Consider the following 21706-nt stretch of genomic DNA (forward strand, 5'->3'; position numbering starts at 1 on the left):
TAAAACCGACTTGAGTTAACGGATCGTTGCTATCACGTACCAGTAGAGGGCACCAACGACCTACTTATTGTAAAAGCGCATGTGCGGCTGCTGGCCAGGGATGGCAGCCTACTCTGAAACTGCTTTTGTTTAATGTTGTTTATGATACGAGAGCCGTTATGAAGGATAAACGCGCGTGTTCTGGAAAAAAAACCCAACCTTTTCCCATTTCGACTGCAATAATGAACCACGTGTTTTATTCACGACAGTGGTATAATCTGCCCTCTGGACGGGAACACCATTTACCCCGCCACATTCTGTCAGGGGCACTCAGCGGCTGCACGTGGAGTAAACCATCCATCCATCATCCATCCATCCATCCATCCTCCAAACCAATCAAATATGATAACCAGGAAACGTAATCAGTCCTTACGAACCTTCATCCCGTGCACTTCACCATTGTCACATAACCGAAATGCCTTATGTACCTTACCGTGTGCCCTACCGTGGGACCTACTGAGGTAGGGTCCTACTGAGGTAGGGTCCTACCGTGGGCCCTACTGTGGGCCCTACCGAGGGATCTACTGAGGTAGGATCCTACCGTGGGCCCTACTGTGGGCCCTACCGTAGGACCTACTGTGTGCCCTACCGAGGGATCTACTGAGGTAGGGTCCTACCGTGGGCCCTACTGTGGGCCCTACCGTGGGACCTACCGAGGGATCTACTGAGGTAGGATCCTACCGTGGCCATAGGACCTACTGTGGGCCCTACCATGGGCCCTACCGAGGGATCTACTGAGGTAGGGTCCTACCGTGGGCCCTACCGTGGGACCTACCGAGGGATCTACTGAGGTAGGGTCCTACCGTGGGCCCTACCGTGGGACCTACCGAGGGATCTACTGAGGTAGGGTCCTACCGTGGGCCCTACCGAGGTAGGGTCCTACCGTGGGCCCTTCTTCCTGGGTAGCATTAAAATGGACAAAGTGCGTCCCATGTGAAACAAAGGCAGCGGTCTGCCTCAGCTATTCGGGAGAGGCCAAGCTTTTACAAAGTGCATGTCGTATAGTTTCTCACGAAACGCAGCGCTGTTTTAGCCCCTCCCCCCTCTAATTAATGCATATGCATTTTTGGGGAACGTATAAAGGCTCTTTATTTCCCCTAAATCAGGAGTTGGGAGAAACATATAAAATGCCTCTCTGACTTTCAATGCACGGACAACTTTGGGTTTATAAAAAAAAAACGGCGCCAAAAAAAACCCCTATGCATATGAAGTACGGTATATAAATACATATGTAGCATATATTTATTTAGTATATAAGTGCAAAGAAATGCCCAACATTCCCGTTGGCTCGCGCTGACGTCAGTTCTGGCTGGGGAACCGCCCTCTTGTTCAAGTTGCATCGGTGAATGGGGGGGAGGGGGGGGGAGAATGATTTTCCCTCGCTCGGTGAGCTGCCTCTCGATCTGGATGCGGGCATCCTCGGATTCTGCCCTTGGCATACGGGCCTACCGCACGAACCGCCGCCGCCCCCCCCTCTCCCTCCCTCCCTCCCTCCCTCCCTCCCCGGCAGGGCGACAAAGATGCTCGGCTTGCCGGCGGTTGAATCCGTAGCTGCTGCTCGCTCGCTGGACGGGAGAATGTGGTCGGTGTGACGTCGCACCCACATGCTGTGTTGGGTTTATTGTTCCGGTCCGACGCGCAGCGCAGCGAATTCTCTGAGAAGATGTTGAGCCGATTCATGAGTGGCAGCATAAGGAATCTCGAGAGGGAATACAACTGCACCGTCAGACTGCTGGACGACACGGAGTATACGTGCACCATCCAGGTTAGTCTACCTGTGCCCCGTGTCCTTCAAACACTGTGCACTCCCGAGTCTCGACCCCCCCCCCGCCGCCGCCGCCGCCGCCGCCGCCGCAGGGTGCAATGTGGCGCTGCAAGAGTCTGGGCGAGAAGCGAGCCACTGAGCCCAGGGACGGCAAGCGCTTGCAGGTCCCGCCGCTGGTCTGTGTCGTCGGGCTCTCGTACGCGTCTACTGTACTGTGTAGGCATTGGTTTTCCCTGCTAAATATAGCCTCATCTGCATATATGTATGTATATCCATGCAACATATGTGTATATACACAAATACATATATGCATGTGTGTATGCATGCAATATATGTATATATACACACATACATATATGCATGTGTGTATGCATGCAATATATGTGTATATACACATATATATGCATGTGTGTATGCATGCAATATATGTGTATATATACACATACATATATGCATGTGTGTATGCATGCAATATATGTGTATATACACACATACATACATGCATGTGTGTGTGCATGCAATATATGTATATATACACAAATACATATATGCATGTGTGTATGCATGCAATATATGTGTATATATACACACATACATATATGCATGTGTGTATGCATGCAATATATGTGTATATACACACATACATATATGCATGTGTGTATGCATGCAATATATGTGTATATACACACATGCATGTATGCATGTGTGTATACATGCAATATATGTGTATATATACACACACATATATATGCATGTGTGTGTGCATATATGCTACACATAGGCATGTGTGTATGCACATGCCTATGTGGTGATATTTGGGTTCCTGACGCGGCACATTGTTGTCCCTAAGCCTTCCGCTCCTGTGACACGCTGCACGCAGCGTGGGCATTGAAGGACCCCCCCCCCCGCCGCGGAAACCTCCCCCCACGCCATCCCGTCAAAGTTGAGGCGGAAAACGAAACAAAAGACGCCTTGTGCCAAAGTGAGGTGGAGGAGACGCGCGCGCGTTGGCGTGTTCGTGGTCCGTCGGCCGTTTGACGCGCTAAAGGTCTGTTGATTTTTTTGGGGGGGGGGGCAGCGGTCTGACTCAGAATCGACGGGGAGACGAGGCGTCGTTCACAGTCACCTGGCGGGTCAACTCGTGCAAGCGACCCTGCAGCCTCCTCCCCCCCACACCCCGTGCACGACGCACGCGAGGCCGCCCCAGTTTGCGCAACGGGTGGCTGTGCATGCCCACCGCACAACACGGCCTCGTACTTTCGGAGGATTTGCCACGATAGGCGGGCGTATCGGAGCCCGGAGGAAGGGGAGGAGGGGGGGGGGTATTGAGTGTGACACGCCGCTTGTAACGGTGCACGCGGGCGGCTAAGCGACGTCCTCCCCGCTTCCGGCAAAACGTGCTTCCGCGTCTTTAAAGCAACAGGCTCAGCGTAACGCAATCAAAGAGAGGTGCAAGGGCGCGTCAAAATGATATGACGGCCCGGTTCCCCCCCCCTACCACCCCCCCTTTCCCTTTGATGGATGCTCCACAGTTGCCATCCTCTGCAAAGCATCCCGGGAGAGTCCTCTCGCAAGTCAACACGTAGACACATCAAAGCCCGTATCGACGCCGAGACACCTGTGCGCAACAATGGCGAGTCAGCGGAGGATTTCGCTTTTGTTCTGTCATCTCGGCAGAAGCTTCTGCCGCCTCTGTTCCCCTTCCCTGTGCGGCCCGGATGTCGCCATTGCTGCGGGGACACCATTGTCTGTCCGGATTTGCGAACGGGCCCGGCTCTCCGCCCAGGGGCTTAACGAGGGCCTGGAGCAGGGCCAGGAGGACTGTGAAAAACCAGCAGGTGCGTGCCGTTTGCGGCAGTGTCGTGTGGTTTGGGTGTGTGACGTCAGCAGGCTGTACAGAGGGGTGGGGGGGGGGAGGAAGGAAACGATGGTGCAGAATGCCCCACCTTTGCCGTGGCTGTCTGGCCTGCAAGCCTGCCGCTCTTTGTAACCTCCCCTGAGTGGGGGAAACAGAGCGGTCCGGCTGGCTGACCGGTCACGCCGTTGTGGTTTTTTGAGAGAACGCGCTCCTCGGTTTGCTTCTACTTTGAGCCACTCCTTCCAGGCTTCTGTAGACACCCAGGATTCCAGGACACCTAGGCTGGGGAGTAAGCAGTAAGAGGCATAACTAGGTCACACGTTATCTCTCTCTCTCTGCCTTTTTACCTTCCTGTGCCATTACCACAATGCTCTGAAATGTTATCCCCTTCAGAGCTGTTTCAATTACACTCTGCTGTTTTCCCCAAACTGTTTAACGGCTCCGGATTTGGATTTGCCTCTGGCGTATGCTGGCCTGCTTCTTCTGACATAGAACCCGGACCCTGTATAACACAGAACCAGGACCCCGTGTCAGGGACATAGTGAGCAGAGGAAATCTTCCCCGGAAATAGCAGAAACAAGACTGTCTTATCGGTCCAAGGCTCAGAGAGAGCTTTCAAATGAGATGTACAAAACGTCTCCCCGAATGAGGATGCGGCCATAATGCATACTCTGTAAGTTTGAATCTAATGAATAATGGATCTTTGTGGGGCACAAAACCAAGAGCTCATCATCACACAGCCTGGTAAATTTAGCTGCAGTTTAGCGGCGGCTTGTTGGAAGTTCCTTCCATGTTCCTTTGCCTAAGACCTCTTTCACTTTCTGATGTGATGCTGTGCTACGCCTACATTTATGCCTTAAGAGTTTTTCCTCACATCTTTACATCTTGTTTGAGTAGTATCCCAAGCCACATCAGAATCGTGGGATGTACCCTCGACAGATAGAAGATGTAGTTGATATCGAGAAATCCTACCAGTGGCTAGAAAAGGCTGGACTGAAGGACAGCACAGAGGCTATGATCATAGCAACACAAGAACAGGCACTCAGGACCAGATCGGTCGAGGCAGGGGTCTACCACACCAGACAAGACCCAAGATGCAGGCTGTGCAAAAACGCCCCTAAGACCATCCGGCACTTAGTAGCAGGGTGTAAAATGCTAGCTGGAAAAGTGTACACTGAAAGGCATAACCAAGTGGCTGGGATAGAGTACAGGAATATCTGTACTGAATACAGACCCGCAGTCTCCAAGTCCAAATGGGGGACACCGCCAAAGGTGGTTGAGAATGGCAGAGCTAAGATCCTGCGGGACTTCAAGTTCCAGACTGACAGGCAGGTGCTGGCTAACCAACCAGACATTGTGGTGGTCGACAAGGAGCAGAAGACAGCAATAAAGATCAGTGTAGCAATCCTGAGTGACGGCAACATCAGGGAGAAAGAGCACGAGAAGCTAGAGAGATACCAAGGGCTGAGGGAAGAACTAGACCGGATGTGGAAGGTGAAATCCACAGTAGTCCTAGTGGTAATAGGAGCACTAGGGGCTGTGACCCCCAAACTGGGAGAGTGGCTCCAGCAGATTCCTGGAACAACATATGAGGTCTCTGTCCAGAAGAGTGCAATCCTAGGAACAGCTAAGATACTGAGCAGAACCCTCAAACTCCCAGGCCTGTGGTAGAGCACCTGAGCTTGAGGAAGACAGCGGGAGAGGGATATATATATATATATATTAACTGACAAATAAATTAATGAGGAAAACTACTGGCGACCCATACTGCACCACAGTTGGCATGTCATGGCCTGCCAGCTGTCCCTGTAATTGGGCATTCAATTTATATCCGGTGGCTATATTTTTATAATCAATGGCTTGTGTTTTGGAAGGACATGTTGTGGAGAGGATTCTCGCTTTTCCTACAAAAAGTGTTGTACACAGCTCTTTTCGAGAGGGATCAAATGGATGGCCCTCCGAGCTCTGACGTTTTTGGCACCGTCCCCGATCAATGAAATACTGCAGGGCTATATTAGGTTAGGTCGTCATCGAGCTGAATCAGTGCTGTTGTTCAGGCATATGCTATCTCCCACCACGTGTGGACTGGCCTATAAACTATCAAATCAAAAATTATTTTTGGTGCGTTATTTGATCAGATGGGTTACGCCGTGAAAATTCATATCTGTGAATGGTTTCCTGTTGCCTTTCACGGATCATTTATCGCTCGTCGCGCGAACTTAGGGCCCAACTGTAGAAGATGAAGAGTGTTAGAGTGTTGAGGCAAAACCCAAACATTATTTCAATCGGGGACTGTCGGATGCATTATTGACGAGCGTGAGACCTCTTACTCAGCTTTGCTATCCTGCTGCAAGACCTTTTCTTCCGGCTCACACTGAAGCCTCGGACACATACCCCCAACACACCCCTGTTTGCTCATCTTTCTCTCCCACTTTCTATGTCGACCTACCAGAATATAACAGTTGCAAAAGAATTGCATATGAGAGAGAGAGAGAGAGAGAGAGAGAGAGAGAGAGAGAGAGAGAGAGAGAGAGAGAGAGAGAGAGAGAGAGAGAGAGCGAGCATGTAGTCACATGAGCGTGTTGATTATCCCTGAAATCCATTATGCAGAATTTTTAGGAGCTTTATTTCTAACAGCTTAAGTCTCTTTTTTTCAATAGGAACCGTAGCATGTGCTTTTCAGTGTCTCATGCACTTATCAGCCTCATCGATAAGCCGCTTTACTTTTTTTTCTCCAGCTTTTTAACCCATTTGTCTTTCCTAATCAAAAAAAGGCTTATGTAAAGAAAGACAGATTACATGATTAGATAGAATATGTGAACTTGTGAACTGACAATAGCGCAATTAAAAAAAAAAAGGGGGGAAAAACATGGAGAGCAAAGATGTTTTGCTAATACCATCCATCCATCATCCAAGCCGCTTATCCCCCATCGGGGTCACGGGGATGCTGGGGCCTATCCCAGCAGTCATTGGGCGGCAGGCGGGGAGACACCCTGGACAGGCCGCCAGGCCATCACAGGGCCCCCACAGTCACACCTAGGGGCAATTTAGTAGGGCCGATCCACCTGACCTACAGGTCTTTGGACCGTGGGGGGAAACCGGAGCACCCGGAGGAAACCCACGCAGACACGGGGAGAACACGCAAACTCGACCCCCGAGGCTGGACAACCCCGGGGTTCGAACCCAGGACCTTCTCGCTGTGAGGCGAGCGTGCTAACCGCTGCGCCACCGTGCCGCCCTTGTAACTAGAGTGAGATGTCGATATGTTGTTATGAATTTGTCGTCTGGTTATTTTGATTGCTCCGTTTGGCATGACTGATGGGAGATGACTCCTCGTCTGACATCTGCGGAGCGCCACATGGTGGTGGCCTCTGTGTTGCTCTTGGCCAGACGCACAATGTTGCTCAAATGGAAGGATGCTGCCCTGCCCGCGCTTAGTCACGTGGCTTCGAGACATAACGTCCCGTCTCAGCGTAGCGATGCTGCGATTCTCAGTCGGTGGCTCAGAGGAAAGATTTTTGTAAAACCTGGGAACCCTTTCTACCATACGTCCCTAACACCCAAACAATGTAAACACGATATTGTGGTGACCCACATCTATATAACGAGAGACATTCACCTAAGAGGACGGTGTACCTTTAAGGGAAGAGGCGAGGGGTCATCAGATAATGCACTTCCGCTTCCGGTTCACGGTTCAGCGTCGTTGTCGAATGTATGACATGCTAAGTTGGAGCTAGTGAACCACCTCGACTACGTCTACTCTCACGTCTCCTGTCTCGTTGTTTTCTAACTCCACAATATTCATTTTTAACTTGGTCCCTGACATGAAAAACAGCACCGGACTCCATGGAAATAGATATATTACTTATTTCTTTACACCTAGACAGTGTGCCTTAGAATTATTCCAGATAATGGGGGGGGGGGTACAGGCGGTGGGGGCATGGGGGTGGGGGGGAAGGGCTGTTTCACTATATCACCGTTGTTTTTGCTTCTTCTGTACACTGATGTGTAGCACTGTGGAATATATATATATGTGCCCAACCCTGTTCATTTTTGGTAAAAAATTCCAAAAATATTTGGTAAAAAATGTCAAAAATTCACACAATTCGAAAAGAAATGATCGCAGGGTACCCCGACCGCACGCCACTGGTATACACAGTCAATAAACCATAAACCCACCACAGCTGAAGCATGTTTTAGTTAACGAGATAACCCACTTTCACTCAATTGAGTGTACTAAATTCAATTCGGTTATTTATTTATTTTCTTACACAGTTCATTGGGATCTTCTCAGCAGGTCTCTGCTCACTATTATAAATCAGCTAAATAATAATAATAACAATAAATTAATAAATTAGCTAATACCATCTTTTTTTTTTGCAGGGGGACACAGCTCAGGTGTCTAATGTTTGTATGCAAGACAAAATGTGAAACAACCGGACACACACATTTGATTTAGGGATGAAAAAAAAGGGCATGGCTAACCATTACCCATTAAAAACAAGGGGAAATATCGCATATGAAACGAGGCAGGATTTACCTGCAGACGAACACAAAATAAAACGGTTAAGCGCTGCACAGGGGTGACTGCAGCCCACACGCTGTTCCCTTGATGAAACCTAATGGGGGGAGGGGGGGTCCTCAAAAGGAAGATCCACCTTACCTCCATCTTGCCTGTAGAAGGTGACGTTCGACGTGTTAATCCGCTCAACGCTACTACTCCCCTCTCTCGGATCATACAACTCGGCAGCAGGAAACGTGTCGGCAGAGATGAGAAGAGTTTTTGGTAACACGTTCTATGAAGCTTGCATCTATAACGCCCTATAAGCATCTATAAAGTCCATACTTTCATATAATGTGTATTACAATGACTAACGGCTATGGCTGAAGACTGTGGAATAGCACCGAAGTCTCATTATGCATCTCTACAAAACTTCAGCAAAACAAGTTGGCTATGATGCATTATGACATCTGACAGATAAACAGGCTAATGATGACATATTTATAATGCATATATCCATTTTAAATTGACATAGTGTATCATAAAGGTGGTTATGAGGTGTTGTGAGAGCGTATACATGGTTATAATGAATCTTACAATGACTTGTAGCTACACTTATAGGGCGTTATAGATGCTTATAGGGCGTTATAGATGCTTATAGGGCGTTATAGATGCAAGCTTCATAGAAAGTGTTACCGAGTTGTTTTTTTTTCTGTGTGCAAAGAGAGCCGCCCTGGAAATTCAACTTTCTGATTCATTTTCCTCAAATATATACACTACCGTTCAAAAGTTTGGGATCACCCAAACAATTTTGTGTTTTCCATGAAAAGTCACACTTATTCACCACCATATGTTGTGAAATGAATAGAAAATAGAGTCAAGACATTGACAAGGTTAGAAATAATGATTTGTATTTGAAATAAGATTTTTTTTACATCAAACTTTGCTTTCGTCAAAGAATCCTCCATTTGCAGCAATTACAGCATTGCAGACCTTTGGCATTCTAGCTGTTAATTTGTTGAGGTAATCTGGAGAAATTGCACCGCACGCTTCCAGAAGCAGCTCCCACAAGTTGGATTGGTTGGATGGGCACTTCTTTGAGCAGATTGAGTTTCTGGAGCATCACATTTGTGGGGTCAATTAAACGCTCAAAATGGCCAGAAAAAGAGAACTTTCATCTGAAACTCGACAGTCTATTCTTGTTCTTAGAAATGAAGGCTATTCCATGCGAGAAATTGCTAAGAAATTGAAGATTTCCTACACCGGTGTGTACTACTCCCTTCAGAGGACAGCACAAACAGGCTCTAACCAGAGTAGAAAAAGAAGTGGGAGGCCGCGTTGCACAACTGAGCAAGAAGATAAGTACATTAGAGTCTCTAGTTTGAGAAACAGACGCCTCACAGGTCCCCAACTGGCATCTTCATTAAATAGTACCTGTTAGAGCCTGTTTGTGCTGTCCTCTGAAGGGAGTAGTACACACCGGTGTAGGAAATCTTCAATTTCTTAGCAATTTCTCGCATGGAATAGCCTTCATTTCTAAGAACAAGAATAGACTGTCGAGTTTCAGATGAAAGTTCTCTTTTTCTGGCCATTTTGAGCGTTTAATTGACCCCACAAATGTGATGCTCCAGAAACTCAATCTGCTCAAAGAAGTGCCCATCCAGCCAATCCAACTTGTGGGAGCTGCTTCTGGAAGCGTGGGGTGCAATTTCTCCAGATTACCTCAACAAATTAACAGCTAGAATGCCAAAGGTCTGCAATGCTGTAATTGCTGCAAATGGAGGATTCTTTGACGAAAGCAAAGTTTGATGTAAAAAAAATCTTATTTCAAATACAAATCATTATTTCTAACCTTGTCAATGTCTTGACTCTATTTTCTATTCATTTCACAACATATGGTGGTGAATAAGTGTGACTTTTCATGGAAAACACGAAATTGTTTGGGTGATCCCAAACTTTTGAACGGTAGTGTATATATATTTGCCACTGCTGGGTAGTATTATGGAATATGGTGAAACGAGTCTTGTCTGCCACTCATCAATTTGGAGCTCTTACACCTTTGAAAAGCGGCAACAATTTGTCCGTGTTTATGAAACAAATGGTTGTTTCGCAAATTAAGTATTTACCAAAAGACTGCTCCTGCAATAGGGTGGGCTACTCTAATTCGGATATCGAATAAAATAAAGGTTAGACCACATCAAACTATCATTTCCCTTGGTGTCTTTTAAAACTATCTTGTATGCACATACCACAAACACAAGCTTGAAGGCCAGTTGCACCTACTGTGGGAAAAAAAAGGAGTTTGTTTTCGACATCTCTTGTAAAGCGAGTGATTTCAGCCAAACCCCTATTTTGACTATCGCTGCCAGCGGTGAAAACGTTGGACCGTTTTACCGTCCATGTCGTGAATAACGGTGTTATGTCAGAACTACTGACAGCAGGGCCTGTTCAAATAGAGCCGGGGGTGAGCGGCTTGAGAATGTTTCTCAATGGTGCTGCAGGGCAGGCTCTCCTGAGTCCTGTCTCCTTGGTGACAAGGGTCTCCGGAGGGGCCGGAGAGAGAGAGAGAGAGAGAGAGAGAGAGAGAGAGAGAGAGAGAGAGTGCATGCGTGCATGAGTGCATGTGTGTGTGTGTGGGGGGGGGTGCACTGGAGCCAAGGTCTCAGCTGTTGCTACGGTGACTCCAAAGTTACTCTGCCAAAATGTGAGCTCACTCCAGTCAGGGTATCCCATTGCAAAAGCCTTAACGAACAAAGGCCAAGCCATTAGTGTTCACACGGTGGCCTGTGTGCACAGGAAGGTAATTTATTCCCTAAATGCCATTGGACGGCAGTGGAGATGAGGTGACTTATGCCACACCCACCTACGCCACCACCGCTGTCCCCGGACTGTCCCCTGACCCAGATTCGCTGACTCCTGCAACACCGCTCTCACGTTGGACATTGCAGGCCGTCTGCTCCTCCGCACGGCCATAAGGCAACGCCTTCCATGGCCGCACCACTATTTCCTGTTCCCCCCCTGGAAAGCAACTCCACTAGGCTGGTGTTGCGATTGCGGCGACGCAATCTTTAGAGGCCTTAGTGGTGGCGGAAACAGACTGCCCTCCTTTTCTAAGCAGCGTGACTATCCCTGGTGACCACGGGTCCCTCCAACAATGGACTCGGGTCTCTGTCTCACTCTCTCAATACCCCTCCCCCTCCCCCCCCCTTTCTCTTCATTTCTTTTCTGTTGGCCTGGTCACCTGACGTTCTCCCGTCAGGAGATGGGGAAATACGCAGCGGCACCACCCTACGCCCGCCCGTCTTGATAAGTCATGCCTCACGGCCTCAGACAAGGTCGAAGGAGCTGCTGCCCCTGCCCCCCCCCCCCCCGTACACCATGGGTTTTGTACCTACGAGTGTGTGTGTGTGTGTGTGTGCCGGCGAACCTGCATGATGGTTTTTCGAGCTCATGCCGGCTGCCACGCTGTTGCTGTGCCGCGTATGAATGATTAAAATGTGTGCTAGGCCTGAATGTTTTATGATTTTTAATCTCGGGAGGATGTCGCCCCGTGTTTACCAGCGACGTTTTGAGCCAATAGCGCGGCTGCCCGTGCCCCGAGCACGTGGCTGATTGCAGTTTAGGATAACATCGGTCTTGCATCTGCACAGCGGGACAAGGAGAGGATGGACTCAGAATGCAGCCTTCCCGCAGTTTGATTTGACTCGACTCTGCTGGCTTCCAGGGATTTATGAAATAGCTCACTGGAAGCTCAGCCGCCACATGACTCTGTTGCCACACACACACACACACACACACACACAGACTCAAAGACGTGCATATAAATGTGGGGTGGATGGACAGCAGGTAGGCGGTCTGTCACTGCTTTGAGAGCAGTCTGCTGTGTCCTCAGTTGTGCTGTCTGGACCTTATTGTGTGACCCCGGGGAAACACAAAGGGGCCTGAGGTTATGCTCTGGCCGGGGGGCATGAATCCTAAACACCTCTCTGGTGTGACACCCCCCCCCCATTAGCCTGGAATGGTCAAGGGGATTTGAGGAGACTTAAGCAGAGTTGAGGATCCCGTCCCCCTCCCCTCCATGTCTCACTTGGGCCGAGGTTCACGGCGAAAAGAGAGAGCCTCCGGCCATGGTAACGCAAACAGATTGCACAGCTTGTTGGTGATGTTTATGTGCTTAACCGGCCTCATAAATGACTTAACACGGTGCAATGGAGCCCTGGAAGGGGGGGGGGGGGTCCTCAGTTGGCTCAACAGCATTACAGGGGTAGAAAATAAAGTTGAGTGAAGCTTTGATCAAGTAAAAGTAATCAAGGTTGCCTGCAGTCTGCAGCGATGATGCACAGGGGTGCATGGTTATCTTCCATTCGCATCAAGCGCAGCGCACCGCCGCAAGTCAGACAGCCAGCCAGAAATGAGCTACCTTCAAAAGCTGACCTTAAAAAGCCTGTGAGCCGAGTGTGTTATCAAAAGGAATTAGGACTGAGCCGTTACATAAGGCCCAGCGTTTAGGAGAACAAAGGTGCCTTCTTGTTTTATTTTGTGTTGTTTCACATTGAAGTTGACCTTTTTCTCTGTTATTAAGCTAATCCCTACGCCCCCCCCCCCTAATTCCGGGTCAAAACAGCAGAAAGTTTCTACAGGTGCCTTTTTTCTTTTTGACAAAGGCAATATTTTGATTTGTTTTCTGGCTCCAAAGAGGCAAACTCTCTTTGAGAAGTATCACAAAACCTGTCTCCCTCAGAATATATACATAAAAAAAGAACACAGTCTTGGGATTTCTAACTTGCAGTAGATGAAATTACAGTGTCATTTTACATTTCTTAAATTGCGCGGCCATAAAAATGACCTACATGATGGCCTACATGATGGCCTACATGATGGCCTATATGATGACCTACATGATGGCCTACATGATGGCCTATATGATGACCTACATGATGGCCTATATGATGGCCTACATGATGGCCTACATGATGGCCTATACGATGACCTACATGATGGCCTACATGATGGCCTACATGATGGCCTATATGATGGCCTACATGATGGCCTACATGATGGCCTATACGATGGCCTATATGATGGGCTATATGATGGCCTACATGATGGCCTACATGATGGCCTATATGATGGCCTATATGATGGCCTATATGATGGGCTATACGATGGCCTACATGATGGGCTATATGATGGCCTGCATGATGGCCTACATGGTGGGCTACATGATGGCCTACATGATGGCCTATATGATGGCCTACATGATGGGCTACATGATGGCCTATATGATGGCCTACACAATGGGCTATATGATGGCCTACACGATGGGCTATATGATGGCCTACACGATGGGCTATATGATGGCCTATATGATGGCCTATATGATGGCCTATATGATGGGCTATATGATGGGCTATATGATGGGCTACATGATGGGCTATATGATGGCCTATATGATGGCCTATATGATGGGCTATATGATGGCCTATATGATGGGCTACATGATGGCCTATATGATGGGCTATATGATGGCCTATATGATGGGCTACATGATGGCCTATATAATGGGCTATATGATGGCCTATATGATGGCCTATATGATGGGCTACATGTGCTGACAAGCTGAAATGGAGAGACCATGGTTCTCTACCGGAAAGTGGTGGATTGCTCCCTCCGGGTTAGGGATGAGTTCTTGCCTCAAGTGAAGGAGTGCAAGTATGTCGGGGTCTTGTTCAGGAGTGAGGGTAGGATGGAGCGGGAGATTGACAGGCGGATTGGTGCAGCATCAGCAGTAATGTGGACGTTGTACCGGACCGTTGTGGTGAAGAGGGAGCTGAGCCGGAAGGCAAAGCTCTCAATTTACCAGTCAATCTTCGTTCCAACCCTCACCTAGGGTCATGAGCTTTGGGTAGTGACCGAAGGGTGAGATCATGGATACAAGCTGCTGAAATGAGTTTCCTCCGTAGGCTGTCTGGGCTCAGCCTTAGAGATAGGGTGAGGAGCTCGGACATCCGGAGGGAGCTCGGAGTAGAGCCGCTGCTCCTTCGCGTCAAAAGGAGCCAGTTGAGGTGGTTCGGGCGTCTGATCAGGATGCCTCCTGGGCGCCTTCCTTTGGAGGTTTACCGGGCACGGCCAACTGGGAGGAGACCCCGGGGTAGACCCAGAACTCGCTGGAGGGACTACATGTCCAATCTGGCCTGGGAACGCATTGGGATCCCCCAGCAGGAGCTGGAGGGAGTTGCTGGGGAGAGGGATGTCTGGAGTGCCCTACTTAGCTTGATGCCACCGCGACCCGACCCCGGAGAAGCGGCTGAAGATGAATGAATGAATGAACGAATGAAATCGTGTAGCCATAAAAATGACCTATATGATGGCCTCTATGCATTGACAAGCTGAAACGGAGCGATCTCACGGTGGCACTGTCTCTACACCTACAGGTCTTACTTTTCCTCCTTTTCCTCTCTTCCTGTCTGGTTCTGATTGTCCCTGGTCTTTAACGCTCTCTGGTGAGAATCTGGTTTTTCTCTGGCTATCTACTTTAAGTCCACGTGCCTTTGCAGTGTAATGAGGAAAGGAAACACAGGGGCATGCTGCCAGGAGGTTGAATCAGTTCATCTGGACGCAAGGTTTATTAGAGAGGAACGTTTCATCCCTCACCTAAAGTGACCTCTTCAGTCTCAGCTGACTGCAGGTACCCCCACCCTTATGAACGGCACAGCTGCATAACGACTGAAAACAACGAGCGGTTTCATATGCAAATCGCCATGACCCTTAACTAGAGTTACAATGGCCGTGTGTACTATTCGCAGAGGACTGGGGGAATAGGTGCAACCGCGGCATGCTGGGATCCCTCACAATGCTGCGGTCGCAACTAATCCCTCACCTGGATTACCGAGCATGCGCCAAGACAGGGGCATGCTGCCGCCACTGCAGTTACCCTGACAAACGCCAACACCGCACTTCCTGCCGATGGCTGGACGAGTCGGGATTTAACGAATCACATCTGGGTACGCCTGAGATTCTGATCAGCCATTCTGCAATGATTATGATATATTCATCCGCACGTGCATCGCGATTTCTTAAACTCTTTAATCGACCTTGAGGTTTTTTACATCTCCGTCGGCGCGACGACGGCGCCCCGTGACGTTTCTTTCTGGGCCATGGCAGCGCTGTGTCGGAAATGTATACTGATCTGGGTGTCATCGGCACACGGGCCGGGCACGGAAATCAGACAGTCTGACAGCTGTGACAAGCCAGCCAACCAGCAGAGCAGCGAAAGAAAAACGGAGAGATGAATGGCAGCTAAGTGGCAGCATGTCACATGAGCTCTGCCCAGCTGTCTCATAGCCTCTTCAAGCCCACTTCGACACAGCCGTCGCCGAGGTCTCACTAATGCCCGCGGTCTCCCTATTCCATCCTCCTCTCTCTCTCTGTTACAGTCATTTCCTCTCGCTTCCTCTCCCTTTCTGTCTCTATCCATCCCAGTATATCTTCAGTAGTCCACCATTTACTTTGTTCCTCTAACCCATCATTCAGTCCCTTCTAATACCCCTCTTATCTGAGACCCAGTTGACGCCACATGCCGCCACTCTGCCAGTCTCAGCCCGCCTCGCCTCTGCTCCTCTGCAGGGTTCCTCGAGCTAATGATCAACGTCGCTCCCCCCCTCTCCACTCCTGTCGCCTCTCTTATCCCCGCCATTTCTCCGTGTCCTGCAGATCCCCTTTGCCAGACGACGCTTCCCTGTGTTCTCTGCGGGGTTTTAACATCTGTTGGGTTTTTAATGTGGTGGCTCGCTGCCTCTCAGAGGAAAGGAAGCGGTGGCATATGATTTGGTCTTATCATTCTTGAGCACCACAGTGTAGCGTGTCCCGGCACTGCCAGCGGTTTGTGACTAACACCGTGCAGTCTGCAACACCGTCTGCCAAGCCTTTGCAGAGGACGTCTCATTATATACGCGTGTCTGCTACAGACGGGCGGCTTCAATAGACAAGGACCGGGGTGTACGGATATGGGGCGTGGCAGGAACTCCGCCCTTTTGGACGGAACGGATGTTCAAAACTGTGACGTCTACTGGATATGAGAGGAGAAACGGTGAATGGTGAAGTAAACGTCATCTCCTCTGAAAAAGCAGAAATGAACAAAAAAAAAGTGGTTTTTCAGCTTGTGCTTTTTTGACCCGCCCGGTGGGTGGTGGGCTTAAAGCCGTCTCGTGGGAGCGGCCGCCGAGCAAATCAAAACGCACTCTTGCAAAAACCCAAGAGCCCGTCACATCCGTGCAGACGCATCGGGGAGGCCCGTCAAGAGGGCCGCACCGAGATCCGTCGACTCCCCGCGGCTGTCACTCACGCTCCCCCCCCCCCCCCCCTCTCGACGTCTTTCATCCCGAGGTTCGAGAAGCGGCCCCAACATCTCCCGTTCGCTCAGGTGCGCCGGCCCAACGAATCCTCTCCCGAAAAGCGAGGAAGGCGGAGGGTCGAGGAGGCTCGAGGGGAGCCGCGTGTATGAGGCGGGCTGGTTGTTTTGGTATCTCAGGGTGGAACGTCTCCAAATTGAACGTTTAGCTAATTCGCCGAGATCTAATACGCCACCCACGTCTGCTGATTTTGCTCCGGAGAGCGGCTTTGTTTTCCGCCGGGCGGGCTGATGAATGGAATCGAGCTGCTTTGTGAGAGTCTTTATTTGCATCTGTCTGTTTGCGTATTCGCCGCTGCGTGTCGGTTCGTGTGTGCGTGCGCGCACGTGTATTTGGATCTCACATCATCCTCGAGACTTGATAACCTAATAGTCTCTATTTATTTATTTATTTACATTTTGCATTCCAAAAAAAAGAAAAAGGCCCCTGTTGTGATTGGTGGTTGGGCGGCTTCTATTGTTACGTGTGTGGCTGGGCCTGCAGATTGCACCAGCAGCCTATTCATTCATGCAACCAGTCTCCTTCTCCTTTGTGTGTGTGTGTGTGTGTGTGTGTGTGTGTCAGCACAACGGTCAGAGGAGATGAGTGTCTCTGGGGAGAAGCTAGGCAAACACACAAACATATAGGAGACAAAGAGGCCTGGCCGGTGGAAATACACACCGAGCTACCGCCGCAGACACAGCTGTCCACTGCAGGGTTCAGGCCAACCCACCTCCTCATGTTTGCATTAGAGATATTCACTAGACTATTGTATTTCGGGTAAATTTATTATCTATTCTTTCACAGATGGAAGCCCTGCTTGCCTTAATATACAGAATACCACCAGCTGAACGTGAATCGACTCTCTCCGCACCAGTGGCGGATGCGGAACGGGGCTGTAATGACTGGGTCTGGGAAAATCTGGATGGGCCTGGCTTTTTTTAAGCTTGGATATATATAAAAATGATGAGGGGGGAAAAAAAAAAAAAAACTGGCAGACCGGTACTGGATTTGAGTACGTCTAGTACTCGTGTCAGAGTACCACGTCAACGAGCCGGTCGGCTGAACGGCTAGCTTGTACATAAGAGGAAAGAGAACGATAATAACAAACCCAACCCTGCATAACCCTCATTACAAAGCAGCTACAGGGGCGTCCGGGTGGTGTGGTGGTCTATTCTGCTGCCTACCAACACAGGGATCGCTGGTTCGAATCCCCGTGTTACCTCCGGCTTGGTCGGGCGTCCCCACAGACACAATTAGCCGTGTCTACGGATGGAAAGCCGGGTGTGGGTATGTGTCCTGGTCGCTGCACTAGCGCCTCCTCTGGTCGGTCGGGGCGCCTGTTCGGCAGGGAGGGGGAACCGGGGGGAATAGCGTGATCCTCCCATGCGCTACGCCCAGAGGTGGAAAAACCCAGTCCAGAAAGTAAAAACCCTAACTGTGTCTTTACTTCCCAAATTAGCTGGTTTAATACATGGATGGAGTAAAGACATGGTTAGGGTTTCACTTTCTGGACCGGGTTTTTCCACCTCTGGCTACGCCCCCCTGGTGAAACTCCTCACTGTCAGGTGAAAAGAAGCGGTTGGCGACTCCACATGTATGGGAGGAGGCATGTGGTAGTCTGCAGCCCTCCCCGGACCGGCAAAGGGGGTGGAGCAGCGACTGGGACGGTTCGGAAGAGTGGCATAATTGGCCGGGTACAGTTGTGGGGGAACCCCCCTCCCCCCCAAAAAAAAGACATGACAGAAGGTTAAACGTCTGTTTTTAATAGGTTCCCATTTGGCGTTTTGGCCCCTGGCCCACTTCTCTGGGTTGCAAAATAGCCCCTTCCTTATAGCTAGACCCTACCCCCAATACCAAACACCGCACACAGGACGGGTAGATATGATGACTGACTAGCCGGTTCTAGCAGATACCCAGCACTGCCACGGGTACGAGGGTAGCTGCAGTTATTAAAGATGTCGACGGAAGGTAACGGGGGGGGGGGGGGGGGGCGATGCATTACGATGACTTATCATCCCCAACAAAGAAAGTTGCAAATGGAAATCGGAAAGCGAGAGCGAGCCTGTTTATTACTGCTTCAGAACGCCAGCTGGGCAAAGTGGGCCTTGGCTAGCGCCATGTCAAATCCCCGAAGCTAGACGTTTTCGCTCTGCCTGCTGTTAGCTGATGACTAGTCATTATCTACCCTCGTTACACTTGCATCAGTAGAAGGGTAGCAGTGTCATCCGCCAAAGAACTGTTGTCGCAGTGCAGCTGTTTTGTTTTAACTTTTTTCCTTTGGCGCTAGCGGGGTTGTGCTTCGTTATGCAAAAAAATATTTTGCAAAATAAGCTTGTTGGTGACCGGTTCTGTTTGTTTTTTTGGGGGGGGAGGGGGTCGATTTAGTGTTCTTATTCACCTGTGGCTTCAGGAGAGGGGAGTAAAGTGCATTACACTCCCCCCCCCCCCACCACCACCACCACCACCACAATTTCCCCCCTTTTTCGCCCCAATTTGTATCTGGCCAATTACCCCGCTCTTATTGAGCCGCCCCGTTCGCTGCTCTACCCCCTTCTATGCCGATCCGGGGGGCGCCCCGACCGACCAGAGGAGGCGCTAGTGCAGCGAGCAGGACACATATCCACATCCGACTTCCCACCTGTAGACACGGCCAATTGTGTCTGTAGGGACGCCCGACCAGGCCGGGGGGTAACGCGGGGATTCGACCCGGCGACCCCGTGTTGGAATAGACCACCCGGGCGCCCAGTGCATTGCACCTTTAAACATCTGCTGTTTGCGACAAAATCTGGGGCACTCTGTCGCCATTTGGCTCAGGCAGTGCAACACAACTGCCCCCCTTCATCTTCTTCTGCCTGCCATGTAATAACGCAACCCCCCCCCCATCTCCCTCGTACCCATTAATGCGGTTGCGATGGCTGCCAGGCACCAGGTTCAGATGGGGGATATTCATCCTCCCTGATGCGGTTGTGTTGGCCCGCTGCCCACGAGACAGCAAGCCAGGACACAACCGTGTTATTCGGCTCGCCGCACTCTCCTCCCCTTCTCCCCTTCTCCTCTCCTCTCCTCCCCACCTGCCACTGCTGCCCGCCTCGGCCCGCACTCCGTGGTTTCTCCGGCGGGGAGGGGGCGGGGAGGGAGAGCGCCCCCTGTCTGCGTTTGCCTGCACGCCTCACTGGCTAACGGCAGCGCGAGCGTGCAGAGGACTGAATCACGAGTGTCTTTTAGTTTGATTCCGGTTAGTCTACTTCATCTTTTACTCTACTTCATCTTTTACTCTACTTCATATTTTACTCTACCTCATCTTTTACTCTACTTCATATTTTACTCTACTTCATATTTTACTCTACTTCGTATGTAGTCTACTTCATCTTTTACTCTACTTCATCTTTTAGTCTACTTCATCTTTACTCTACTTCATCTTTTACTCTACTTCATACTTTACTCTACTTCATCTTTTACTCTACTTCATACTTTACTCTACTTCATCTTTTACTCTACTTCATCTTTTACTCTACTTCATCTTTTACTCTACTTCATCTTTTACTCTACTTCATACTTTACTCTACTTCATCTTTTACTCTACTTCATATTTACTCTACTTCATCTTTTACTCTACCTCATCTTTTACTCTACTTCATCTTTTACTCTACTTCATATTTAGTCTACTTCATATTTTACTCTACTTCATACTTTACTCTACTTCATCTTTTACTCTACTTCATATTTAGTCCACTTCATACTTTACTCTACTTCATCTTTTACTCTACTTCATCTTTTACTCTACTTCATATTTTAATCTACTTCATCTTTTACTCTACTTCATCTTTTACTCTACTTCGTATTTAGTCTACTTCATCTTTTACTCTACTTCGTATTTAGTCTACTTCATCTTTTACTCTACTTCATATTTAGTCTACTTCATCTTTTACTCTACTTCGTATTTAGTCTACTTCATCTTTTACTCTACTTCATCTTTTACTCTACTTCATATTTATTCTACTTCATCTTTTACTCTACTTCATATTTAGTCTACTTCATATTTTACTCTACTTCATATTTTACTCTACTTCATCTTTTACTCTACTTCATATTTAGTCTACTTCATCTTTTACTCTACTTCATCTTTTACTCTACTTCATCTTTTACTCTACTTCGTATTTAGTCTACTTCATCTTTTACTCTACTTCATATTTAGTCTACTTCATCTTTTACTCTACTTCGTATTTAGTCTACTTCATCTTTTACTCTACTTCATATTTATTCTACTTCATCTTTTACTCTACTTCATATTTAGTCTACTTCATCTTTTACTCTACTTCATCTTTTACTCTACTTCATATTTAGTCTACTTCAACTTTTACTCTACTTCATATTTAGTCTACTTCATATTTAGTCTACTTCATCTTTTACTCTACTTCATATTTTAGTCACACTTTGGTACCAAGACCAGGTACGTTAGGATCAAAGAAAGCGCCTAATCCCGATCAACCGAGTCAATTTCAATAGAACCTTACATCCGCCGATCTCGCGACGAGGAAGTGACCTCACCATCGTTAATTCTCAGTAAAGAAAACGCAGCCCCTTCTTTTTTTTAAATTTTAAATAGTTTTAAGATTTTTATTCATTTTTGTATTGTTACTATAATTACGTAATTTTCAACTATTTAGAATGTCATTCATCCCGTATACATATTGGTATTTTTTAGTTTTTGGGGTTGTTATCAGCTCTCCTGCATTGTGTGTTTTTGTTTTGTTTGTCCCTGACGTATTATGAGCATCGTCTTGTTGAATAAAGTTACATATATAGGTCACCCAAAACGTGCAGGGCCATAGCTTGGGTGTGTAACGGGTGTGTATGTGGTTTTTGATGTTGGTGCTGCGGTAGGATTGTCGGTATCACGACTGACTGAACGAGGCGTGTGATGCCTCTTCTTGTTCTGTGACATGTAAAAGGAAGTGAAGTTGATAATCCTGCATTATTTCAGGTTACAGGTTCAGGTTAGCGCTGTTGCCTCACAGCAAGAGGATCCTGGGGTCGAACCCCGGGCCGTCCCAGGTCCTTTCCGTGTGGGGTTTGCGTGTTCTCCCCGTGTCTGCGTAGGGTTTGCTCCGGTGCTCCGGTTTCCTCCCACCATCAAAAAGACATGCATG

The 21706-nt window shown here is 48.7% G+C and overlaps 1 protein-coding gene across 1 annotated transcript in view; it reads left to right on the forward strand.

Moving 5' to 3' along the window:
• The first annotated feature begins 1702 nt into the window (after positions 1–1702).
• LOC130114619 (FERM domain-containing protein 5) overlaps positions 1703–21706 on the forward strand; it is an 82878-nt gene continuing 62874 nt past the window's right edge. The window contains exon 1 of the mRNA XM_056282482.1: positions 1703–1804. Within this exon, the coding sequence (XP_056138457.1) occupies positions 1703–1804 (102 nt within the window). The remainder of the gene's footprint in view (positions 1805–21706) is intronic.

This window comes from Lampris incognitus, chromosome 6, assembly GCF_029633865.1.
Source record: "Lampris incognitus isolate fLamInc1 chromosome 6, fLamInc1.hap2, whole genome shotgun sequence".
NCBI classification, from domain to species: domain Eukaryota; kingdom Metazoa; phylum Chordata; class Actinopteri; order Lampriformes; family Lampridae; genus Lampris; species Lampris incognitus.